Genomic DNA, 22,035 nt, shown 5'->3' with positions numbered 1-22,035 from the left:
AGGACAAACAAGGGACTCAGGAACAACTATCACTAAACAAAAAAAACTTTTTTTTTTTTTGTAAACTTAAACTGTAAATGTAAACTTTTGAACAGGATCATTTTTTATAAATTCAACTATTATTTTCTCTTGTGGACGATATGTAAACAGCTTTTCTGTGAAATATCTTATTCAGGTCAGCACTAAATAAACAATAACATGCATTTTGTATGATCCTCTTATAAATAATTAATATTTTGCAGATTCTGACAGGGGGATATAAACTTTTGACCTCAGCTGTATAGAATAGCTCGATTAGATCAATATATACAGTGCAATCCATAATTATTGCCACTATGTGTGTGTGTGTGTGTGTGTGTGTGTGTATACATACATATATATATGTAGTATGCACACAGTATAAGTAAAGAGTAAAGTAATGAGTGACGCTTTGAGTTTAAATACACAAAAGTATCGGCACCCTTGCCTGTACTTTGTTCATGTGAACTACGCTGATTTCTTTTGATTATTTATGCGCCCCCTCTCTCCTCTCTTTTTTTTTATTTTTTATTTTTTATTATTATTATTAAAGGGTGCCAATAATTTTGGAGAGCACTGCAGATATCTCCACACATCCGTGGTACAAGTGTATCCAGGCTGGGAAAGCATTTATCCTGTATTCTGCGAAGGCCCCTAAAAGTTAAAAACCCCGTTTCCCGTCACAAGTTAGCACAAGAAGCTGTTATTGTTCTGGCGAGTTGCTGCTGCAGAGGAGTGGAATCATCCAGGGTGTTTCTAGCAAAGTCTAATCATATAGCAGACAATACACACAGCTGTAGAAAAGAGTCTAATCTAGTGACACCCTGCACTCTGACCAATCACAGGCTGTGTTTACGACTGAATGTATTATTTATTATATATATATATATATATATACACACTCTCTCTATATTAATAAGAATATGCGTACGTTCCTGTTTGTACTCTTCCTCTTACGCTGTTACGATTCAGTTGTGTTACAGACGACGCTGAGTATTTATTTCACAAACGAAACAAATAAAAGCAAAGCTTTCCAAACACGATTTAAATGTTTGCTTTGTTTGTTGTTGTTGTTGTTGTTGTTGTTGTTTTTTCATAAACAGAGCAGTGGTGAGAAATATTTAATGGTATTTTAATTTCTGTCGGCTTCCTGCACGTGTAGAGATTGAAGCTGCTTTTTAAGATTTACTTCAGAGACAAACCATTAGGTCAACAACAACACAAACTAAATGTGTACCTCAGGAATTAATGTGGGCGTTTCCCAACAGGTGGTAACCATGACAACAATAAAATGACACATACTTAATTGACAGATACTTAACTCTAGGCATGCGAGTTTATTCGCTATTAAAGCGCTTGTTTCTTTTACGATTGTGACCGTTTTATGCGTCGGGTGTAATAACAGTGGTCATGTGAACATCTCGAGTTGTTGTCATGGCGATAAAATAACCCCGGATCAGGTTTATATTAAATCCTAGCGAGCCTGCTGGATGAGTCTGTTGCGCTGTACGTGTACGCGATGAGGCGGCGTGCGAGGAAACGTCCCTGTGCCTCTGTTTAAACCGCTGCATTGGAGGAAGAGGTGGATTTACAGTGACAGACTTCAGTAAAGAATTGGTTTTTTTTTTTGGTTTTTTTTAAATATCCTAATACAAAATAAATGCAAGAAGGCACAGAGAGCGTCGAAACTCTGATCTAACACATTTTTCTCTATATTTTTTGGTGCATTTTTTTCTCTATATTTTTTGACGCACCTTCCTGTCTAACGTAAAAGGCGAGAGGAAAAGTGCATCAGCAGCAGGTAAGTGCTTTTTCCATGTAAGGTGCATTATATTCCTTTTGGCTGTTTTTTTTTGTTTGTTTTTTTTAAATGTAGGCGTTAGACCTGTGAGCTGAGCTTCTAGAAAAATCTGAGAGAGTGGGAAGAGGTGGTGCTGAACCTCAAGTGCTTTTTTTTTCCCCATTTGTTTTGTAGATTGAGAAGATCGGTGAACTTCTTTGCTCTGTTCGTTCATCACTCATCAGAAAGGCCACAATACAGCTGCACACAGGAGAGAAGAACGGAACGGTGGGTTATTACTCATCAGAACAAATAAAATGAATGAATAAGAAACCTGATATCACAGCTTCAGCTCCATTCTTCAGCTCCACTCACGAGACGAGAGACTTTCAGCTCCGTTTTATGTAAATTATTCATCATGACGCTGTCTCTGAAGTCTCCACTATCACAGCTACGTGTTTAATTCCAATTCAACATGCGAGAAACTTAAAATCGCACTTTATTACACTAAACCGGTGTGGAAAAAGTACAGAAGTTATACGAAGGTGAAAAGTGAAAGTATGGAGTGAAAATCTTACTCAAAAAGTGAACTGAAAGTCAAAATATCATTTCATTCACACTTGCAACTTCTCTACTATTTGTATCATTTCATTCAGAAAGAGTTATAAAGGTTAAGGCAAGGGGCGGAGTTACGGTTTATACCTTTCCTTACATTCAAATCAACCCTCAGTTCTTTAAATTTATACAAATTTCTTTTAAAATCGATTACTTTTATTATTGTTTAGTGTCACTGACCAGCCATGTGATTTAGGACCATCAGTGTCCTGTGTTCGTGTATAACATGAGTGTTGTGTCAGTCAACAGCACACACGTATAAAATAATAATAATAATAACAATAATAATAATAATAAAGCCGAATATGTAGAACAAACCGAAAAATACATCAACTCCAATCTCTCACTTATCTAATAATGAAACACATTTGTATTTCTTTAAATCGTTTTACCTCTCCAAGATCTCCAGTCAGATCACGAGTCTAAAAAAGAGAATACGTTCACATTTAAAATTATACTTAACACCAGCGTACACTCGATCAGTTTACATTTCTAATCATTTTACTGAATCAAAGCAAAAATGTCAGAATGGCTACTAAACACACACACACACACACACGCACGCACGCACGCACTTGCATACCATGAGTATGAGTTTTTCTTTTACTAAATGTTTATTTGAATTTAAACTGAAACCAAAATAAAGGTTGGCCAGGGATGAGCAATATGACCCAAATATCATATCATGATATTGATCGATATATGTGATATTTATAACGATATTTAATTTTACTAACAAAATGGCAACGAATCAGTGGCGCTGTGTTCTAAATGTTAACCCTAGGGATAAGCTTACGTGACTGAGTGTGCTCCGTACCATGCGCTCCAGTTCTCCGTACTCCTCAGGCGACAGCGGCATCATGATGTCGTTATACTCCGACGTTTTCCTGCAGACACACGAACAGACTGATTTTACAGAAAGTGGAAACTCTGAGCTACGTCGTTTTACCACCTTCATGCATTCAAGTTACAAAGTGGGGGGGAACCATGGACGCCTCCATGTTTGTCTTTTGTTAGCAACAGGCTAGCCAGCTAACTGTGATGAGGGATGTACATTTACATCCTCAAAACTAGTCAAATACTAAGCAAATACTAGTATATACAGTATAACTCATTTTAAAGGTTGTTTTTACTGTTCTTGCTGTGAGCAGCCATGTTGATTTGACGTCACTTGCTGAACTTGGTGTGGAGCAGACCATCCCGGGTTCCCGTGTAGGAATTCAGAGTTGAGGAGGTGTTTTCTTTGGTTTTCCCTAGTCGGAGGTCGGAGATTATGAGTTACGACTTTTAGTCGAATGCAGCATATTACCACACACTTCAACGTTTGGTGAAATTATTATTATTAGTAGTAGTATTATTGTTGGTATTATTATTATAACCTTGTCTCTGGGTGAACAGCTAGTTTGAAATCTGGGACTTCAACGTTTTGACACTCCAGCAAATACGACTCTAAAGTACTGAAATTTACTCAATTTTACTTTACCAACAATTAGAAAGTGGAATTTTGAACAAATCCAGAAAACTTTATTACTCTGAAATCTCTAATACTGGTTAGTTTGAAAAGTTTTAATCTCTATTTTCTCATTAAGCCTTTCAATCTCAGAAAATAACTAATTCTATAACTCTATAACTCAATAAAAGAGAGATTTTTAAACCTATTAATAACACATTATGATTTATATAGTATGATTTCAATCAGGCAGCCTCTAAGATCTAAAATGCATGACATTTCAACTTCAAAATCTGAAAATGTTCCTAGACGAGATATTTCTACTTAAAATGTAACAATATTTTACAATAAAATTTCACAGAATTTGACAACAGTCATGTTAACAACATACAGTACATGCTAGCTGACCTTCAGTACAGACATTTATCTATCTAACTCTACTAATATTAGGAATATTTCATGCTGATGTTACAGAATATGAACTTTCTGCTACGCTGAAGACTTTCTAATGTGCTGCAACATCGTAAGAACGTTAAATACGGTAGATAAACACCGTCCGACTCTCGTCTGTTAGGATGTACACAGAACGTAGACACTGACTGGCCATAACACCAAGTTTATCCAAGTGATTAGAGGTTTTAAATCAATTATTTCCCAAATATTACACTTTTCATAATAAAAAAATTAAAGTCTCCCTCAGCGATGAACTTCAAATGTTGATAGAACCTTTACAACACTAAAGTCAGGATGAAAACCGCTAACGTTGCCCAGTAAGTCATGAACATGTGTAGTGAAACTCCAATGTGTGTGTGTGTGTGTGTGTGTGTGTGTGTGTGAGTGTGAGAGTGGTGATCGGGTGCTGATGTGTAATTCGTGTGAATAACAGATGTGACTCACATTTCAGAGACGGAGATTAGCGTGGTTTTGATATATTCGTTCTTCTTGTCCACGTCCATCGGTTCGTGTTCTACACACAGACAAAGAGCAGAATTTATTACACTCGTGCAATTTGTGTAAAGACCTAACAGGAGAAAATAAATCTCCAGTTAACTGTTACAGATTTAAATATTTAGTACAAACCTCTAACATCAAAAAGTGTACGGTGAGATCATGTATTGTGAGATCGATATTACTGTTATATTATGCAGCCCTACTGTAATATACTGCACTACTACATTACTCTATATTACACTATACTACACTATACTATACTATACTGCACTATATTACACTACATTACACTACTCTATACTGCACTATACTATACTATACTGCACTATATTACACTACACTACTCTATATTACACTACATTACACTGCACTATATTACACTACACTACTCTATACTGCACTCTACTATACTGCACTATATTACACTACACTACTCTATACTGCACTCTACTATACTGCACTATATTACACTACACTACTCTATACTGCACTATACTATACTATACTATACTGCACTATATTACACTACACTACTCTATATTACACTACATTACACTGCACTATATTACACTACACTACTCTATACTGCACTCTACTATACTGCACTATATTACACTACACTACTCTATACTGCACTATACTATACTGCACTATACTGCACTATATTATACTACACTACTCTATACTGCACTATACTATACTATACTATACTGCACTATATTACACTACACTACTCTATACTGCACTCTACTATACTGCACTATATTACACTACACTACTCTATACTGCACTATACTATACTATACTATACTGCACTATATTACACTACACTACTCTATATTACACTACATTACACTGCACTATATTACACTACACTACTCTATACTGCACTCTACTATACTGCACTATATTACACTACACTACTCTATACTGCACTATACTATACTGCACTATACTGCACTATATTACACTACACTACTCTATACTGCACTATACTATACTATACTGCACTATATTATACTACACTATACTGCACTATACTATACTGCACTATATTACACTACACTCCACTATATTACACTACACTACACTATACTGCACTATTACACTACACTCCACTATATTACACTACACTACTCTATACTGCACTATATTACACTACACTCCACTATATTACACTACACTACACTATACTGCACTATATTACACTACACTCCACTATATTACACTACACTACTCTATACTGCACTATTACACTACACTCCACTATATTACACTACACTACTCTATACTGCACTATATTACACTACACTCCACTATATTACACTACACTACACTATACTGCACTATATTACACTACACTCCACTATATTACACTACACTACTCTATACTGCACTATTACACTACACTCCACTATATTACACTACATTACACTATACTGCACTATATTACACTACACTCCACTATATTACACTACACTACTCTATACTGCACTATTACACTACACTCCACTATATTACACTACACTACTCTATACTGCACTATTACACTACACTCCACTATATTACACTACACTACTCTATACTGCACTATATTACACTACACTCCACTATATTACACTACACTACACTATACTGCACTATATTACACTACACTCCACTATATTACACTACACTACTCTATACTGCACTATTACACTACACTCCACTATATTACACTACACTACTCTATACTGCACTATTACACTACACTCCACTATATTACACTACACTACTCTATACTGCACTCTACTATACTGCACTATATTACACTACACTACTCTATACTGCACTCTACTATACTGCACTATATTACACTACACTACTCTATATTACACTACACTATACTATACTATACTGCACTATATTATACTACACTATACTGCACTATACTATACTGCACTATATTACACTACACTACACTATACTGCACTATTACACTACACTCCACTATATTACACTACACTATACTATACTGCACTATATTACACTACACTACTCTATATTACACTACACTATACTGCACTATACTATATTACACTACACTATACTGCACTATACTATATTACACTACACTATACTGCACTACACTGCACTATACTATATTACACTACACTATACTGCACTACACTACACTATACTATATTACACTACATTATACTACACTATACTATACTATTCTATACTATGCTACACTATTCTATATTATATTATACTACCATATTCTATATTAGACCATACTATACTAAATTACACTATATTATATTACACTACACTAGTTTATATTACATTATACTATTCTATACTGTAATATACAATACTTTTATATATATCAATATCATGACCCTGATGTATGGAAAATGTATTCAAATTAAATGTATAAATATGTATGTATGAAACTGTATTAATAGACATATTCTTGTGAACACTGCAGTGCAGAGCAGATATGAGGCGTGTGTGTGTGTGTGTGTGTGTGTGTGTGTGTGAGTATAGAAGTGTACTCACTGTCAGTAGGTTTGGAGTAATATTTGCAGAAGGCATCGTCTTTGGGTGTGTTTGGATACAGGAAGCGCAGGGGGTCCTCAGGGACGTTTTCAGCCGCCATCACTCTGTAGTTTCTGAGGATGTCGGCCAGAGACACGGCCGAGAGCTCTTTCTTAGTGTAGGGCTCGACTGAGCGCACCTGTGGCTCACCTACACACACACACACACACACACACACACACACACTTCCATGACGGCTTATAATGAATGAATACAGCTCACGTGTCAGGATCCATGCGTATCCGCGCTCATTCACACACAGGATGTGGGCGTGTCTCACCGTTAGGGGTGCGTTCAACCCAGCTGAAGGTAATGGCTCCGTCTCGGTTACTCTCACTGAAGCGCAGAAGGAAGGTTCCAGGAGCTTTATCACTGAGCAGGGCCTTAGTGCGCTCCTTAGTCACAAATCCCATAATGCAACTGTTATAGAGAGAGAAAGACAAAAAAAAAGAATACATTTAAGCTAAAAAGTGCAGATCAATGAGAACAGGAAATGGCATCCATATAAGGAGAGTGAAAGATAAAAGGGGTTAACAGGGACAGAATCAGCGTGAAACATGGATTTATTCTTTTAAAAGTGAAGTAAAGTGGATGATTATTCCCGCCTTACCCTTCATCCCACAGGCTCAGGAGGTGTCTCTTGATCAGGTCCAGGATTCCCTCAATCCACAACCAGAAGGTGAAGTTCTTTTCACTGCCTCCCTGCAGGAACAATTATCACTCACTAATACAATAACATGTAGATCTGAATCATATAAACCATATAAAACTGTGTGTGTGTGTGTGTGTGTGTGTGTTTACTGTTCGTACCTTACAGAATTTATTCCAGGGAATCTGAGCTTCAGGGTCTTTGGCTGCTTTTGGTCCTGTGGGGTTAAAACAGAAACGATACAGAATCGTATTACATGAGCATGAGAGAGAGAGAGAGAGAGAGAGAGAGAGAAGAGTCTCGATCTGTCCATCATATTCAGTAAACTGCACTCACCCAGCAGTTTGTGTCCCAGCATGCTCAGCTGCTCAGCGTTCAGGCCTCGCTTGGTGATGGAGGAGAACTGCCAGCTCAGCACCTCAGACAGCTGACCCCAACTCACCGAGGGCGGGCTCACGAAGAACGACAGATTCTGGAGGAGAAAAAAAAAAAAAAAAAAGAACAGAATAGACGTTTGAAAGAATTTTCAAAAGTGACAATATTCAGCATTACATAACAGAAAGAATTCTGGGGGTGTGGCCTACCTTGGGGTCAGAGGTCAACATGTTGTACCACATGATGGAGGCCCAACCACATGGCAGCTGGCTAACGTTGGAGATCACCACAATGGGCAGAGACGACGTCTGAGAGCAGAGAATCACACGATCGCATTACTGGATCATCAATTTATAAAAATTATAGAAAAATAACGTTGTTGCAGTGTGTGCAAATGTAAAAAAAAAAAAAAAAAAAAAAAAACATGATGCAACAGCGCTAAAGAAAAATCAAATAATATGATCATCCAGATGGAAGTAAAATTACACAGTACTCTTATTAAGGTATGTAAATACCCTTATTATGGCTAAAAGTACTGCTGATAATCAAAAGAAAAACCCTTTTTGATCTTAGTGATTCAATATAGAAATAATTTTTGATCATGTGATTATACTGTTCTGTCCTTTAAAAAAGAAGCAGTGACATTTCTTTATCTGTCCGCTAGGGGGCAACGTGCGCTTTTTACTGCACTGAGAGAGCGCGCGAGAGAAACAGAAACAGCATGATTCAAATTTTTTAGTTCGGCTCATCAGAAAGAGTCGACTCTATCGGCTCCAAACGCTTCATTGGCGTTTTGTCCGAAACTAAACAAAGTTTGTGATCATTTTGACTCGCGATAACGGAGTTTTCAAATAAATAATGAGTTACGGGAATGAAGTTACATGTTTCAGCCGAAGAGGACGCGCATGCGCTGTTTGGACAGATGAAATAACGTAAGTGTTATTTGATTCAATGAACGAAAACAACATGAACATGAATTAATTCAAGCTAACAAACAGCTCAGATGTGGAAAGGTTTCCATGCAGGCATTTTGATTAAATCACAACTTCAGAGTAACGGCATTACTTAAATCTACAAAAAAAAGAAGAAAAAAAAAAAGATTAAAAAAACGGCTCATATATAAGAGTCGGTTCTCAGTGTTCAATTAAAAGAGCCAATTCAAAGAACCGATTCAAAGAGCCGACTCGTGCACGCGACGGTAGGAGTTGAGTAGTTAGCCTGCTAGCTTCAAATTATGAAGAGAAAAAAAAACCCTAATGAGAAAATTGCCTCAGAAAAAAAAAAAGAGGAAGTTTTGGTGAAAAAAGGCCACACATCGTCTGTAGTGTGGAACTGAAATGAGAGCAGTGTTTATTTTTTATAACTTTACCTCAGACAGACTAGTTTCTATCTTAAAAACCTGTAGCCACTTTGTTTACTAGCTCAAATTCAAATGTAATTAAATGTAAACATAATTCTGTCTTATGTCTTTCACATACATTGTTTTTGCTCAAATTCTTTAAATCAGTATTTCCCCAGAAGAGGCGTTTTGTTCAAAATATCAGTGAAACATAATTAAATAATAATTAACAATAAATTAATAAAGTTAAGGTTTTTGTGGTCATATCATTTCAGCATCTCAGGTAAAAGTAATGGCACCCTAATAAGGCCTCATTACTTTAGTTCACTTTTAGTACTGATCATATTGCAAAACACATTAAAATTAGGATTATTTAAGGATTAGGACTTTATTTCAGTACAGAATTGTTAGCTCACATTTTAAAAAGACAATGTATTACGTGTATTTTTTACTATTAACCCTTAAACTTTCAGGATATTATTTAGTTCTTGCTTCTTGGACTTTATTGGACTATGAAAATATATATATATACACACAATTCCTGGCAAAAAGATGGGCCAAGCCCAAAATGGCAAAATATGAAGCTTTTAATGGTCTTAACAACAAATCATTGGTCAGGAAATTAGCGAGAACGAAACAGTAAGGATGAAACCATATAGATAAAGGAGCTCAGTATGGGAGCTTTTCCCTGTGATTTCTTTAAATGTTTAAGCCTCGTGGCTCGTGGCATCAGGTGCAGCAGAAGACCAAATAATCACTAATCTTTTAATTAAAAAAACCCAGAAGACATGTTTGGAAAATTCTGTACACTTAGATGTGTGTTAGTTTGAATTTTACATCAAACATTTTAATGATTAGCATGATTTTACCTTTGTGTACAAGAAGACTACAAGTGACTTTCCCTGTTTCTAGCAAACAGTTCACTGCAGCAAAAGGAAACCAGTGAATGGAGGCGCAGGAGCTCTCAGGAGTGCATCTGTTTCATTCTCGCTCATTTCCTGACCAATGATTTGTTGTTAAGACCATTAAACACTTCATATTTTCCATTTTTTTTGGCCAAGTGTGTACAATACACATAAACTGGTAAGGAGTAGCCTGAATGGTGTGTATGTGTGTATGTAGGTTGTGAAAGAGAAATTCTTATGAAATCAAATAAAAACACATCTTCCATGGAAAAAAGTCCTTGTACAAACAAACGGGGAAAACAAAAAACTACACAGTAATCCTTCAGACAATTACATGCACATACCACAGAAGCACACTCATTCACACCCAGAGCTAATTTACCATCACCAATCCCACTGGCCCAGTTCTTTGCCCAGGAGTGTGTGTGTGTATGTATGTATATATATTTTTATATGAACTTTATTCCTCACCTCAAAGTTGATGACTAGTCCTGACCAGCAGAGCTCCGCCTCAAATGTGAAAGAGTGGAGCTCCTCAGTGACAATCAATGGACCCTGACACACACAGACACACACAGACACACACACACACACACACACACACACACACAAACACAAACAGAGCCTTACAGCATGTGTGGCTAGTTTTAGTTTTAGTTTCAGTTTGAGTTTATTGAATGAGGGCCTGTGTGTCAGTAAATGATGCCATTGATGTGAACCTTTACCTCATTCGTCCTGTTTCCCGCTACCTTCTGCTCTTTCAGTTGCTGTTTTAGTTAAAAAAAAAAAAATAAAATTTTAAGTAACATATACTGGTAATTTTAAGTACTGTAACTGTGAGATGAATACTGTATGTAGTACTGAATTCTTTACCAGGTGTCGGAATTCAGCAGCCATCCCAATCGACTCCTCCATGTTCATCACCTTCATGTTTGTCCCGAGGATGTTGAACTTCCGGAAACTGCAGACAAATTCAGAATGTCAACATATGAAACAACCAACAGGTCGGTATTTTTTATTTATTTTTAAATCCCTCCAGGAAACTGAGACAGGTAATCAGGAAGCAGGTTAGAAATCAATCCTGGACAATCACAAATGGACAGTAATAACATAAACTAATACTTCAGACAGCCTTATTTTACATAAACATCAAAGTGTTTACGATTCTACAAAAAGATTCTTGCAAAATATTTGATCTTACCCTTTCCTCTTCTCCGTCACATCTCTGGGAAAACAAAAACAAAGAAAACAATCAGGTTTTGAAACACTCAAAACTGCAGCTGAATTATCTGATCACACTGATCTGACGCTGTCCTACTGGGCGTGGCTTAATATTCTAATGAGCATGTTTGATTGACAGCCCTTCGTCCGAGACTCCTAACCTTTCACTCACTAGATGAGCCTTCGCGCGCTAGATTAGCTTGCTAGGTTTAGCTGTCAGCTGTTTATATTATTTATTAAATTATTAGTTTTCTTCATTTCTACATGTTTCAGTAATGACCACAAGCTAGTGCTCGGCGTTCTGCGGCAGATCACACAGGAATGTGGCGGAATGTAAATAATCTATAACTAACTTTAATAACTAAAGTTTATTATTGGACTTACTTATCCAGGTGCACTTTTACTCGAACTGTGTGGTTAAATTCCTGAAGTTTCACCAGCAATCTGGAGAGCAACACAGAGAAACGTTACAACCTGCTCATCAGGAGACACCCTTTACCTTTTTTTTCCCCCCCAAGTAGTTTTTGAGATTCTTGGTGTGTAACAGTTAAGAGTGTGTGTTGTTGTGTGTTTATACCTGACTTTTAGAGTAAACAGTACGCCAGTCTTCAGCACCAGTGGCCTCTGTAGTTGTGTAGGCATACACGGCTGTCGCTCCACAACCATGGAGCTACAACACACACACACACACACACACACACACACACACACACACACATCCTCAGACTACACTATACACGGTGTGCATTTAAAAAAAAAAAAAATTCTTCTCACTATTTGTAACTAGTAGTGTGTGGAGGCATTCACATGAATAGTATGAAATTACACCAATTTGTGTGATGTATATATGTAGTATGTATATATCCAGGTGCTTTGAGAACACCTGGATAGCTGGCTCAGGTGCATTGGAGATACCTAGATACCCCCAGTAATGAGTAACACTATGAATAATGGTTGTTATAGTGAGTATACATGTGAATAGATAAACAGACTGATAGACAGTGGAGCCTCACTTGGTGATCAGCGTTTTAAGCTGTGTGAGTGCACGCTCCTCCAGCGAGCCCCGGCTCAGGGTGATGGGGTCCTGGGGGTACGAATACTTCTGCTCCAGCTCCAACAGCTTCTTCAACTGCTGATGAACCTGCAGTAGACACTCGCCCAACGATGTGAACCTGCACACGAACAGAGAGAGAAACTTGCCTTTGTGTACACGTGTATTAAAATTACAAGCATTTATACATGCGCTTTGGCCTTTAGAGATTGTTAACATAGACTTCAATCGCATTGTTACTTTAGACAATCCATGGAAATGACTGTTCTCTGTTAAATGAGCCAGACTGCCTCTAAAGGAGTTGCGTAACTTCCTCCAACATTGTGTAAAAAGGTTGTTGCAAAATTAGTAGCACATGCCTTAGGGCCTAAACATTGCTCCCTGAACAAATATAAGAGAATTAACTGGTATATTTTTACTAACGGCATCTGCAAAGGCAGAATGTGAATACCTGGCTCAGGTACATTGGGAACACCTGAAGAACCTGTCCTGGTACACCAGAATACTCATCTCAGTTCTGTTGGGAACATCTAATTATCTGGTTCAAGTGCATTAAAACACCTTAATGTCTAGCTCAGGTGTGGTGGAAACATCTGGATAACCTAAAGACCAAGCTCAGGTGTGTTGGAAATACCTAGATACTTAGCTTGGGTGTGTTGGAAACATCTGGATAACTGACTCAAGTGTTGGCACTGTGAGAACAGCTAGCACAGGAGTATTGGGAACACCTGAATACCTGGATCAGGAGCTTTCAGAACACTTGAAAGCCAGGTTCAAGTGTGTTGGGAACACTTTAATGCCTGATGCAGGTGTGTAGGGAATACACAAATACCTGGCTCAACTGTGTTGGGAATAACTGAGAATAACTGGCTCAATTTTGTTGGGAATCCCTGAGTATATCTGCCTCAGGTGGTTTATGATTATGCAAATACCTGTGTTTCAGGTGTGTTGGGAATAACTGATAATGCCTGGCTCACATGTGTTGGGAATATTGTAGAATACCTGGGTCTGATGCATTGGGAATACCTGAAAATACCTGACTCAGGTGTGCTGGATTATCCGGCTCGTGTATCGAGAACACCTAAATACCCAACTGCGGGGTTTTAATTTGGTGTCTTACCAGTTCTGCAGCTGATCGAGGCAGACGTTGGTGAGTCCTCCGATGCACGACATCTGCTGACGTCGTTTCCATTCAGACAGCTCCACTGTGATCAGCTCGTACTCCAGCTGCTCCACCAGGTTTAGCACCTCTGACAGCTGGCTCACTACCCCCTACACACACACACACACACACACACACACACACACACACACACACCAAGCTGTTGCTAGCTAGGTAGCCATCTTAGCAATTCTCAGCTGCAATTATATAAGATGTTCCCAGGTGTTACCATGAGAAATAACTAAAGGCCAAATTCAATAATACGACAACGTCGTAGCCCACAGCAGTTACCACACATGGTGTACTGTTTTCGATTATTTACTATGAGGTTTTGGATGTAGTCATGGAAACACTGGATCACACCCTCAAAAACTGTCTCACCCCTCTCATATTGTTGAGTTTCATGAACATGGCTTTGAGATAGAGTTTCTCACGATTCAGCTCCTCCCTCGATATTGTTCCATTTAGCTCCTCTGTAAAACCAAAACAGTAAAATCTCATTCTAACCTGTCATATCTGGCTTTAATTTAAAAAAACAAATGTCCAACACACTGTTAAAAACACATCAAATGTAAAATACACATTACTGTGAAAAATCATGCATGTATTCCATCATCATACTAGACAAAATGAATCCGATTTTACAGTTTAAAGGTGCAATAATTGATTTTTTTTAAAAATTTCTAAGCCTTGGTCTTAGCAAAAGAGTATTATGTCGCTGAGAAAAGCCATTTGGAACACGGACCTCTGGTCCAGAATGCTTGTTTGTGTTTGGATGCGCCTCCTGTCAGTCATTTTATAGACACTACTCTACAGGCCACCACATATCCTGGGGGCGGAGCTTCGTGAACATCAGTGGGAATCATTCAAATGTTGAACCCACCTAACTGTTAGAGCCATAATCTTGGAGAAAGGAGACTAATCTTACCTAATGCACCTTTAAATTTAAGTTGTTTAATGAACAAGGCTCTCTAACTTCCCTGTTTCCTTGTGCAAAAGTAATTGCCCCCTTACACAACTAGCTGCACCACCTGTAGCAGTGGTCGCGTCAAACAAATACTTCCTAAAGCACAAAAACCTTTAGTGTTTTACATCGCTGTGTATCAAACCGACCCAGTCTTTCTCTTTTTGCAGTAGAATTTAGGTTTATATCTAGATTTTAAAGGGGACACTCACATTGTATTGTGTATACCATTTTATAAATATCTTGTCATGTTGTAAAATTAACCTAAAAATAGATATTCTGTTGTCTGAGAAGAAAATACCATGATTCTGCAGAGTCTTGCTCTTGAAGTCGTGTTCATCCTGCAAATCCTCCAGGTTCTTAATGTTCTGCTCTGTTTCCTGGTTTACAGAAAAAAAGTTCTAGTCATTAAAGTCACCATAAACTCTATGCATAATGCAACTGTAGAGGACTTTTTAGGAAACGAGTGACGTTGATTTGGTGTTGAACATGTGACAGGCAAGTGCTGTTGCATCATAAAATGTAAGATCCAATCATGTTTATATATGCAAATGTGGGCGGTGCAACAAAATGGTGGAAGGGGGAGGGGTGGATATATAAACAGTCGTTCCCTCACCAACCTCTCAAAGCGTAAACTCCTCTGTCCTGAAGATGCCAGAAAACCAGCTTTTTTGTAAAGTTACAGCTTTATCTCTGACTGTTACAAAGCCCTGACACTGGAGACTCCTTCCATAAATGTTAAATAAAAACTGATCATACGTATTTTGTTAATGCGAAACAAACGAGTAGTGTAATTCATTAGTGGTTGGTGGTATTGGTGGTACTGGTGTTGACGGATTAGTGAGTGGTCCTCACCTGCACTTTGGTCTTGATGTCCTTCACCTTGCTGTCCAGCTCTCTCTGTTTCTCGATCATCATGTCGCTCTGAGCGCTATGCGCCGAGTTCTGCATCAAACATGACACATTTATGTACTACATATCCACAAACGACCAGCTCCCAAAGTCCACGTCCAAACACTTTCTCCACCTTTTTCTCAGATGATCCTTATTATTCAAGAATGTATTATTTTAAATCTGAGACTGATCAGTACATTAGCTGTGGGGAAAACGATCCTCACAAGCTGTTACCAACACACTGTTTTGGACATTTTATTAATGACAGATGCTAAAATCTTGCTGGAGAAATGCAACTCGTGGTGTGTTTTTATGACTCATTTAACAAGAAGAGGGTTTTTTTTTTTCAGCCATGGTAAAGTGCACTTATCAAAAATTTCTTTTTTTTTTTTTTTCACTTTCCCACCTCAGATATTTGGGCCGCTGCCAGAATCTTCCTCTCCTCAGCCAGGTTCTTGCTGATGATCATGGCCATTGAGACAGGGTTGTCCCCAAACAGAGTCTAAAACGTAAGCAGAAATGATTGGATCAGTGTGTGTGTGACGTCTGAGGTGGTTATCTCACACCGATGCTTGTGTGTGTTTATCAGGGTGTTATGGTGATAACACAACTGAAAGCCTTTACATGTACAGAATAATCAGATAACTCCAGAACATCAGTTTTTCATGTTTTTTTTTTTTTTTTGCCCATAGTTATCTGCACTTGTAGTGAGAAACTTCAGCACTATGCATTAAATAACCTGATTTTCCAAATCCTCATTTCCTATTCTCATTTTAATTTTAAGACTCCTAATTTAGTTTTGTGTAAAAGTGTGCTTAAAAAAAAAAAGAGTTTTTAGGTCTTGCAAGAAAATACTAAGACCTGTGAATCCCCGGAGCTCAGAAAGTCATTTGGAGGGACACTAAGGTGGTGCCAATACTATCGAGCACCTACGATAAAAATAAAACAATTCACATGCCAAATATTAGAATGTATTGTATAACTGATTATCAGCAAGACATCTAGAAGCACACTAAGACATGACTAGACTGTAGACATTTCAGAAGAATGCATGCTCCTTTGTTTTGTGTGTATGTGTGTGTGTGTGTGTGTGTGTGTGTGTGTGATGTAGACCCACAGTGTGGAAAATGAGGAAATGAGGCATGCGAGTGTGTGTTGCAGACCTGCAGGTTGCGTTTGATCTTGCGGATGTTGTGCTGATTCAGGAAGTCCTTCTCCATGGCGAAGCGGCTGTGCTGGTGGTCCAGCTGGGTCAGAAGGTCATGGAACCGCACTGTGGCCAGCGACTCGTTCTCCACGTTAGCTACGTGGTCCCTGCGTGACAAGAATAAGTAGCTAGAAGTGATCATGCGATGTCTTCATATCTCTGTTGACGTCCACTTTCCTTACATGTTCGTTGTTTCCTGCTTGCTCTGTGTCTTGTGTTTCTTCACTGTATTTCTAGTTCCTTGTTCTTTTTTTATATAGTGGTTCCGGAGTATAAAGTATTGTTTACGGTCTGTATTTGAACTCCTCGCCCATAAAAAAACCCACACGCGACACGCATTTATCTCACGAATTCATGTGCGTAAGTTATATTACTATTCAAACTAGCAAGTGACAAGTTGTTTGTACTTTGTCTCCTGTGGGCGTGTACTGCTGTTGTCTCTGGGGGGAAGGGGCGTGGCCTGCACAGCATTTGTTTTTAGTTAAGATGAAAACCAGTAGTAGCTATGTATAGCTTCTAAAGCTAGCTAGTTAAGCACAAATTAACTAACGCACTAATCAGTGTTAAAATCGGTTGTGCATGTAGCAGGTAGGAACTAAAGTTGTGAGCGGGGAACTGAAGAAACTTGGGATCACACGTGTCCTAGGATTGGTCCGAGGAATCATTTAAGCCATTCGTTTGAATTTGTCGTTTTACTGTCTTAGCTAATTTGCATAGAATTAAGACTCAATTCAATTGAAGCAGAAATCATGGCTCTGTGATTAGAAAATGAATGATTGACTTTTTTTGTCGCCTGCTAGTGCAAAGATAGAGTACGGATAAGAATTTTAAAATACTTTTTTTTTTTTACTAGTGCTGAAGTAAAAAAATTTGTTGTGTGTGACAACAAGGGTGCAGGATGTTCTGCACTATTTACAAACTGTCCATCAAACGAGGGGTGTGTATTTTGTTTATTATGGTACGTCCTCATGACGCGAGACTAGGACATTCCTGTTTCTCTCAGAAAGACAGAATCAGAGGACGATGTACATTTAAGTCTTGGATCGTTACTGCTGTGTACAAATGAATGAGTCTGAACTCCTGACAACATCCCACCTCCGCCAACATCTACACCTGCTCCACATAAACCACCCAAAACGTTGTTATTTTCCAACGGTATAAACCAGGAATCCTGTTTGGAAGGAGGCACAAACCCAGTGTTGGTACTGAGTCAGAATGCTGTCTAACCTGTTTAATTAATCACAGGCTCCACCTGCGGGAGGTTTGCTTTCACACTTGGGTTCTTCTCTTCTGCCAGCTCAGGTCTTCCTGTAATTATTAGATTTTATAGGAAGTTGAACAATATAGAATATGAACGCTTTCAAAAATCTCTCCCACTAGTGGTTTTTTCCCCATCATCAAAAGTTAAATTTTTCAAAAAAGCCCAGAGTGACAACAAGCACTTTTTTTTTTTTTTTATAAACCTCCTGACCAATCAGGTCATGAGCTGGAGGTTAAGCAAGGAAAACAAATGTTGAGGACAGAGTGGAAGAAAGAGTCTTGTTACTGAGTGAATATGAGATTTACACTTTACAAGTGTGACAGCAGCGTAATGACCCGAAACATCTGTAGGATGTCGTTACAAACGTAGTATATATTCTTTTAATATTTACGAAAATAATCTGAATCACAAATGCGTGTCTTCGACTGTTTCTGTGTTTTCTAAGTGTGAGTTATGTCTAAATTCATATAATACATCCATGTTAAATCCAGTAAGAAACCGAAAAAAAGAAAAAGGTAAAAATAAACGGGATTCTTAATTAGCATGACTCAAAGGTGTTTCTTTTAACTTTTTAAAAAATACAAATAATTAAAGTTTTATAGCAAATAGTAAATTATTCATATCACTTACTGAATGTGATTCAGATTAAATAAGATGTGATTTGAGTATGATTTTTTTTTATTGTTTATACAAGGTTTATTCTCATTGGTTGTATAAGTGAGCGTGTGTGTTACCCATAATGCACTACCACTGAGTTGCGAGTTTAGAGTCTGTGTTAATTTATGCAGACACTAATTACAGTGCATGCCCAAAGAAATAGACTTTTGTTTAGGCGTTGTTTAGTCGTTTCGTCGTTCTGTCGTTTCCTCGTTTCGTTGTTTAGGCAGTCGTGGCCTAATGGCTAGAGAGTCGGCCTTGTAACCTGAAGGTTGTGGGTTCGAGTCTCGGGTCCGGCAGGGATTGTAGGTGGGGGGAGTGAATGACCAGCGCTCTCTCCCACCCTCAATACCACGACTGAGGTGAGACCCTTGAGCAAGGCACCGACTAACCCCCAACTGCTCCCCGGGCGCCGCCGCAAAAAAAAAGGCTACCCACTGCTCTGGGTGTGTGTTCACGGTGTGTGTGTGCACTTGGATGGGTTAAATGCAGAGCACAAATTCCGAGTGTGGGTCACCATAGTTGGCCACAAGTCACTTCACCTTCACGTTGACTATCCTTCCTTTCCTAATGACCTGCGCCATAAATCTCTCAAGGGCACAGAACTCATTCTCATCCTCACCAGTCGTGGCTCTCGATCCAGTTGCTGAGGTACTGGCGGATGGCCATGGGGAAGTTGTCATCATATAGCTGGTCCACCTGCTCCAGGAATTTGGAGTCCAGCTGCTGCAGCTCGAGCCACTGACTCATCTCGGATGTTCGCCTAGCTGCGGAGCGAAAAATTGAACGAGTTACGTGCTGGTATCTGACGTTCTAAAATTAACACATACTTTAACTAACATCAGCATCACATTTTACATCGATTGAGGACAGCTCTGAGAGATCATGCAGATACAGCTCAAGAGCTTCAGTTCATGTTCACATCAAACATCAGAATGTTGGAGAGAGGTCAGAGCTGACAGGTTTCGGTCGACTGGAAAGCCTCGGAAACTCAAAACGCCACTCTTTACAGCCATGGTGATCTGAAAAGCATCTCAGAACGCACAAACACTGAGGCGGATGGGCTACAACATCAGAAGATCAGGAGTCTGAGGCAACAGTGAGCACAGGTGCACTTCGCCCAAACTGGACAGGTGAAGATCAGGGCAAAAAAAACATCACATCACCTGCTCACTGAGATTTATTTCTGCATTCTGACGTTTGATGTGAACATTAACTGAAGCTCTGGACCTGTATGATTTTATGTATTGCACTGCTGACGTGTGATTGGCTGATTGGATAACTGTAGGAAGGAGCAGGTGTTCCTGTTAAAGATTGTATCCGCAATATCACTCCACATTATAAACACACACACACACACACACACAGTTTTTGCTGGCATTTATAATGTTGTGTGTGTGATTTTACTATTTTTTTTTCTTTTTCAGTTTCTTAATTGTTTAGCGCTTTGGTCAACTCTGTTGTTTCTAAATGTGTTATATAAATAGAGTTGAGTTATTGAAAGTTGAGAAAGTTGTTGCTGTTCTAGGAAAACAATCAGGGCAGGAACAGAAGCGCTTCATCACAACACCCTGTCGTTGATTATTTTACTCTAACAGCACCACACACAGTGGTTGATTTCTTACATGTTATTAAAGTATAGTAATAATATATAATTAACACTGTATTTACACACACACACACACACACAGACAACCTTCACGCCTCACTAGCATGGCTTTCCCAGAGTGCACTGCGGTGTTTTGGAGCGTTTAAAGTGGTTAAATTACACGTTAATATGCGGTGTGTATGGACTTGTGTATGGGTTTTAATCTCTTATAATAAACAATAATGTCACTTCCGCCTTCTTACACACAAACATCCTGCTGCTGTTTATTGCTGATCTAACATACTAGAGCTTTGCACTTACCACGAGAGCTACCGTAAAGCCTGGAGATTTCTTCTTCTGTGTTGTTCACACACACACACACACACAAACACACACACGCGAGATGTTACTTCGAGACCTTTAAAATGGCTGCGTTAACATTTAACGCTACAAACCCCCGAGCCGCGTGCACCTTCCCCTCCTCCTCCTCCTGCTCCTCACTGACAGAGCCAGGTCGCGCGCTCTCGCGCTCGCGCAGCCTCTGTTCCTTTACCGGCCTCAGCCAATCACGACGCGATGTCGAAATAACCCTCCAGGATTCTGTCCGCGCGGGCCAATCAGAGTGCGAGGTTCTTTAGAGTGGGCGTTGTTGATGGGAAGGCGTAGTGACGTGGTCACGTGGTTTACGAGAAACTGAAACTTGACGGCTTTGTTGCTGTTTTTCCGGGTGAAAAAGAGGAAAAGGCAAATTACTGAACGGGTGGGTTTTTTTTAACACAAGCATTTTCACATTTCGTTTTCCTTTCAGTACAAAATTCCTCTAAACGTCAAGAGTGGAAAATTAAGCCCAAATTTTAAGCCTAAAACAACCATAAACATTTAATTATTCATGAATATTTTCCTTTCCTCACTACAGATTAACCCCTTAAAGTCTCGACTTGTTACTCATTTTCATCTCAGAACACGTTATAGCACTACTATGATTCATTACTGTGGCTACTATGAATCACAACTTTCAGCAAGTAAAAGCAAAGGATTAGTTTACTTGACTCATGAAATAAAATGTTGATACACTGAAAAAAAAAAAAACCTCCTGTGAGTTATAAAAAGGGTTACAAAGATAAAACTTTCCACACTGAACCAAGGCTGAAGCATTTGTGTTGAAGCAGGAGTAACACCAAACTGCTTGACGTAAATGAGATCCTAGTCTTACTCATCACATGCAGTCAGGTTCATCTGATTCTGTAGCTCACTCATCTCCAGAACAGATGGAGAAGATTTCATGTCAGATAGAAAAGCAACCTCAGTGTGTTGCTTCTCATGTGTGACCTGAGGACAACACGCCACACAGAAAAGCATAACCTT

At 38.7% G+C, this 22,035-nt stretch overlaps 1 protein-coding gene across 2 annotated transcripts; it reads right to left on the bottom strand.

Annotated features, from left to right (window-relative positions):
- Positions 1–532: 532 nt before the first annotated feature.
- Positions 533–21,186, bottom strand: stat1a (signal transducer and activator of transcription 1a). 2 transcript variants are annotated; one of them, XM_034299602.2, is made up of 26 exons: positions 20,992–21,186; positions 19,705–19,849; positions 17,121–17,271; positions 16,364–16,459; positions 15,919–16,008; positions 15,365–15,443; positions 14,481–14,572; positions 14,058–14,209; positions 12,900–13,058; positions 12,464–12,556; positions 12,271–12,330; positions 11,867–11,890; positions 11,539–11,626; positions 11,391–11,432; positions 11,137–11,220; positions 8,631–8,729; positions 8,383–8,518; positions 8,208–8,263; positions 8,008–8,099; positions 7,678–7,817; positions 7,359–7,547; positions 4,761–4,830; positions 3,547–3,666; positions 3,210–3,300; positions 2,806–2,835; positions 533–2,059 (listed from the first exon to the last, which is right to left on the bottom strand). In XM_034299602.2, exons 2-26 carry the CDS (start codon positions 19,830–19,832, stop codon positions 2,033–2,035), a joined length of 2,388 nt encoding a protein of 795 aa, XP_034155493.1. In that variant the 5' UTR covers positions 19,833–19,849; positions 20,992–21,186; the 3' UTR covers positions 533–2,032. The 2 variants fall into 2 exon arrangements, with proteins under 2 accessions (XP_034155493.1, XP_034155494.1); XM_034299603.2 differs by having other exon boundaries at positions 3,231–3,300.
- Positions 21,187–22,035: the final 849 nt, after the last annotated feature.

Source organism: Pangasianodon hypophthalmus, chromosome 25, assembly GCF_027358585.1.
Source record: "Pangasianodon hypophthalmus isolate fPanHyp1 chromosome 25, fPanHyp1.pri, whole genome shotgun sequence".
NCBI lineage: Eukaryota > Metazoa > Chordata > Actinopteri > Siluriformes > Pangasiidae > Pangasianodon > Pangasianodon hypophthalmus.
This window is presented reverse-complemented; position numbering and strand designations above follow the sequence as displayed.

Coding starts and splice junctions, on each gene's coding strand:
- stat1a (XM_034299602.2), bottom strand. CDS start 19,832: ATGAGTCAGTGGCTCGAGCTGCAGCAGCTGGACTCCAAATTCCTGGAG. Junction 8,730..11,136: donor GACTAGTCATCAACTTTGAG/GTGAGGAATAAA, acceptor CTCTGCTCTCAG/ACGTCGTCTCTGCCCATTGT. Junction 8,100..8,207: donor CCTGGAATAAATTCTGTAAG/GTACGAACAGTA, acceptor TTGTTCCTGCAG/GGAGGCAGTGAAAAGAACTT.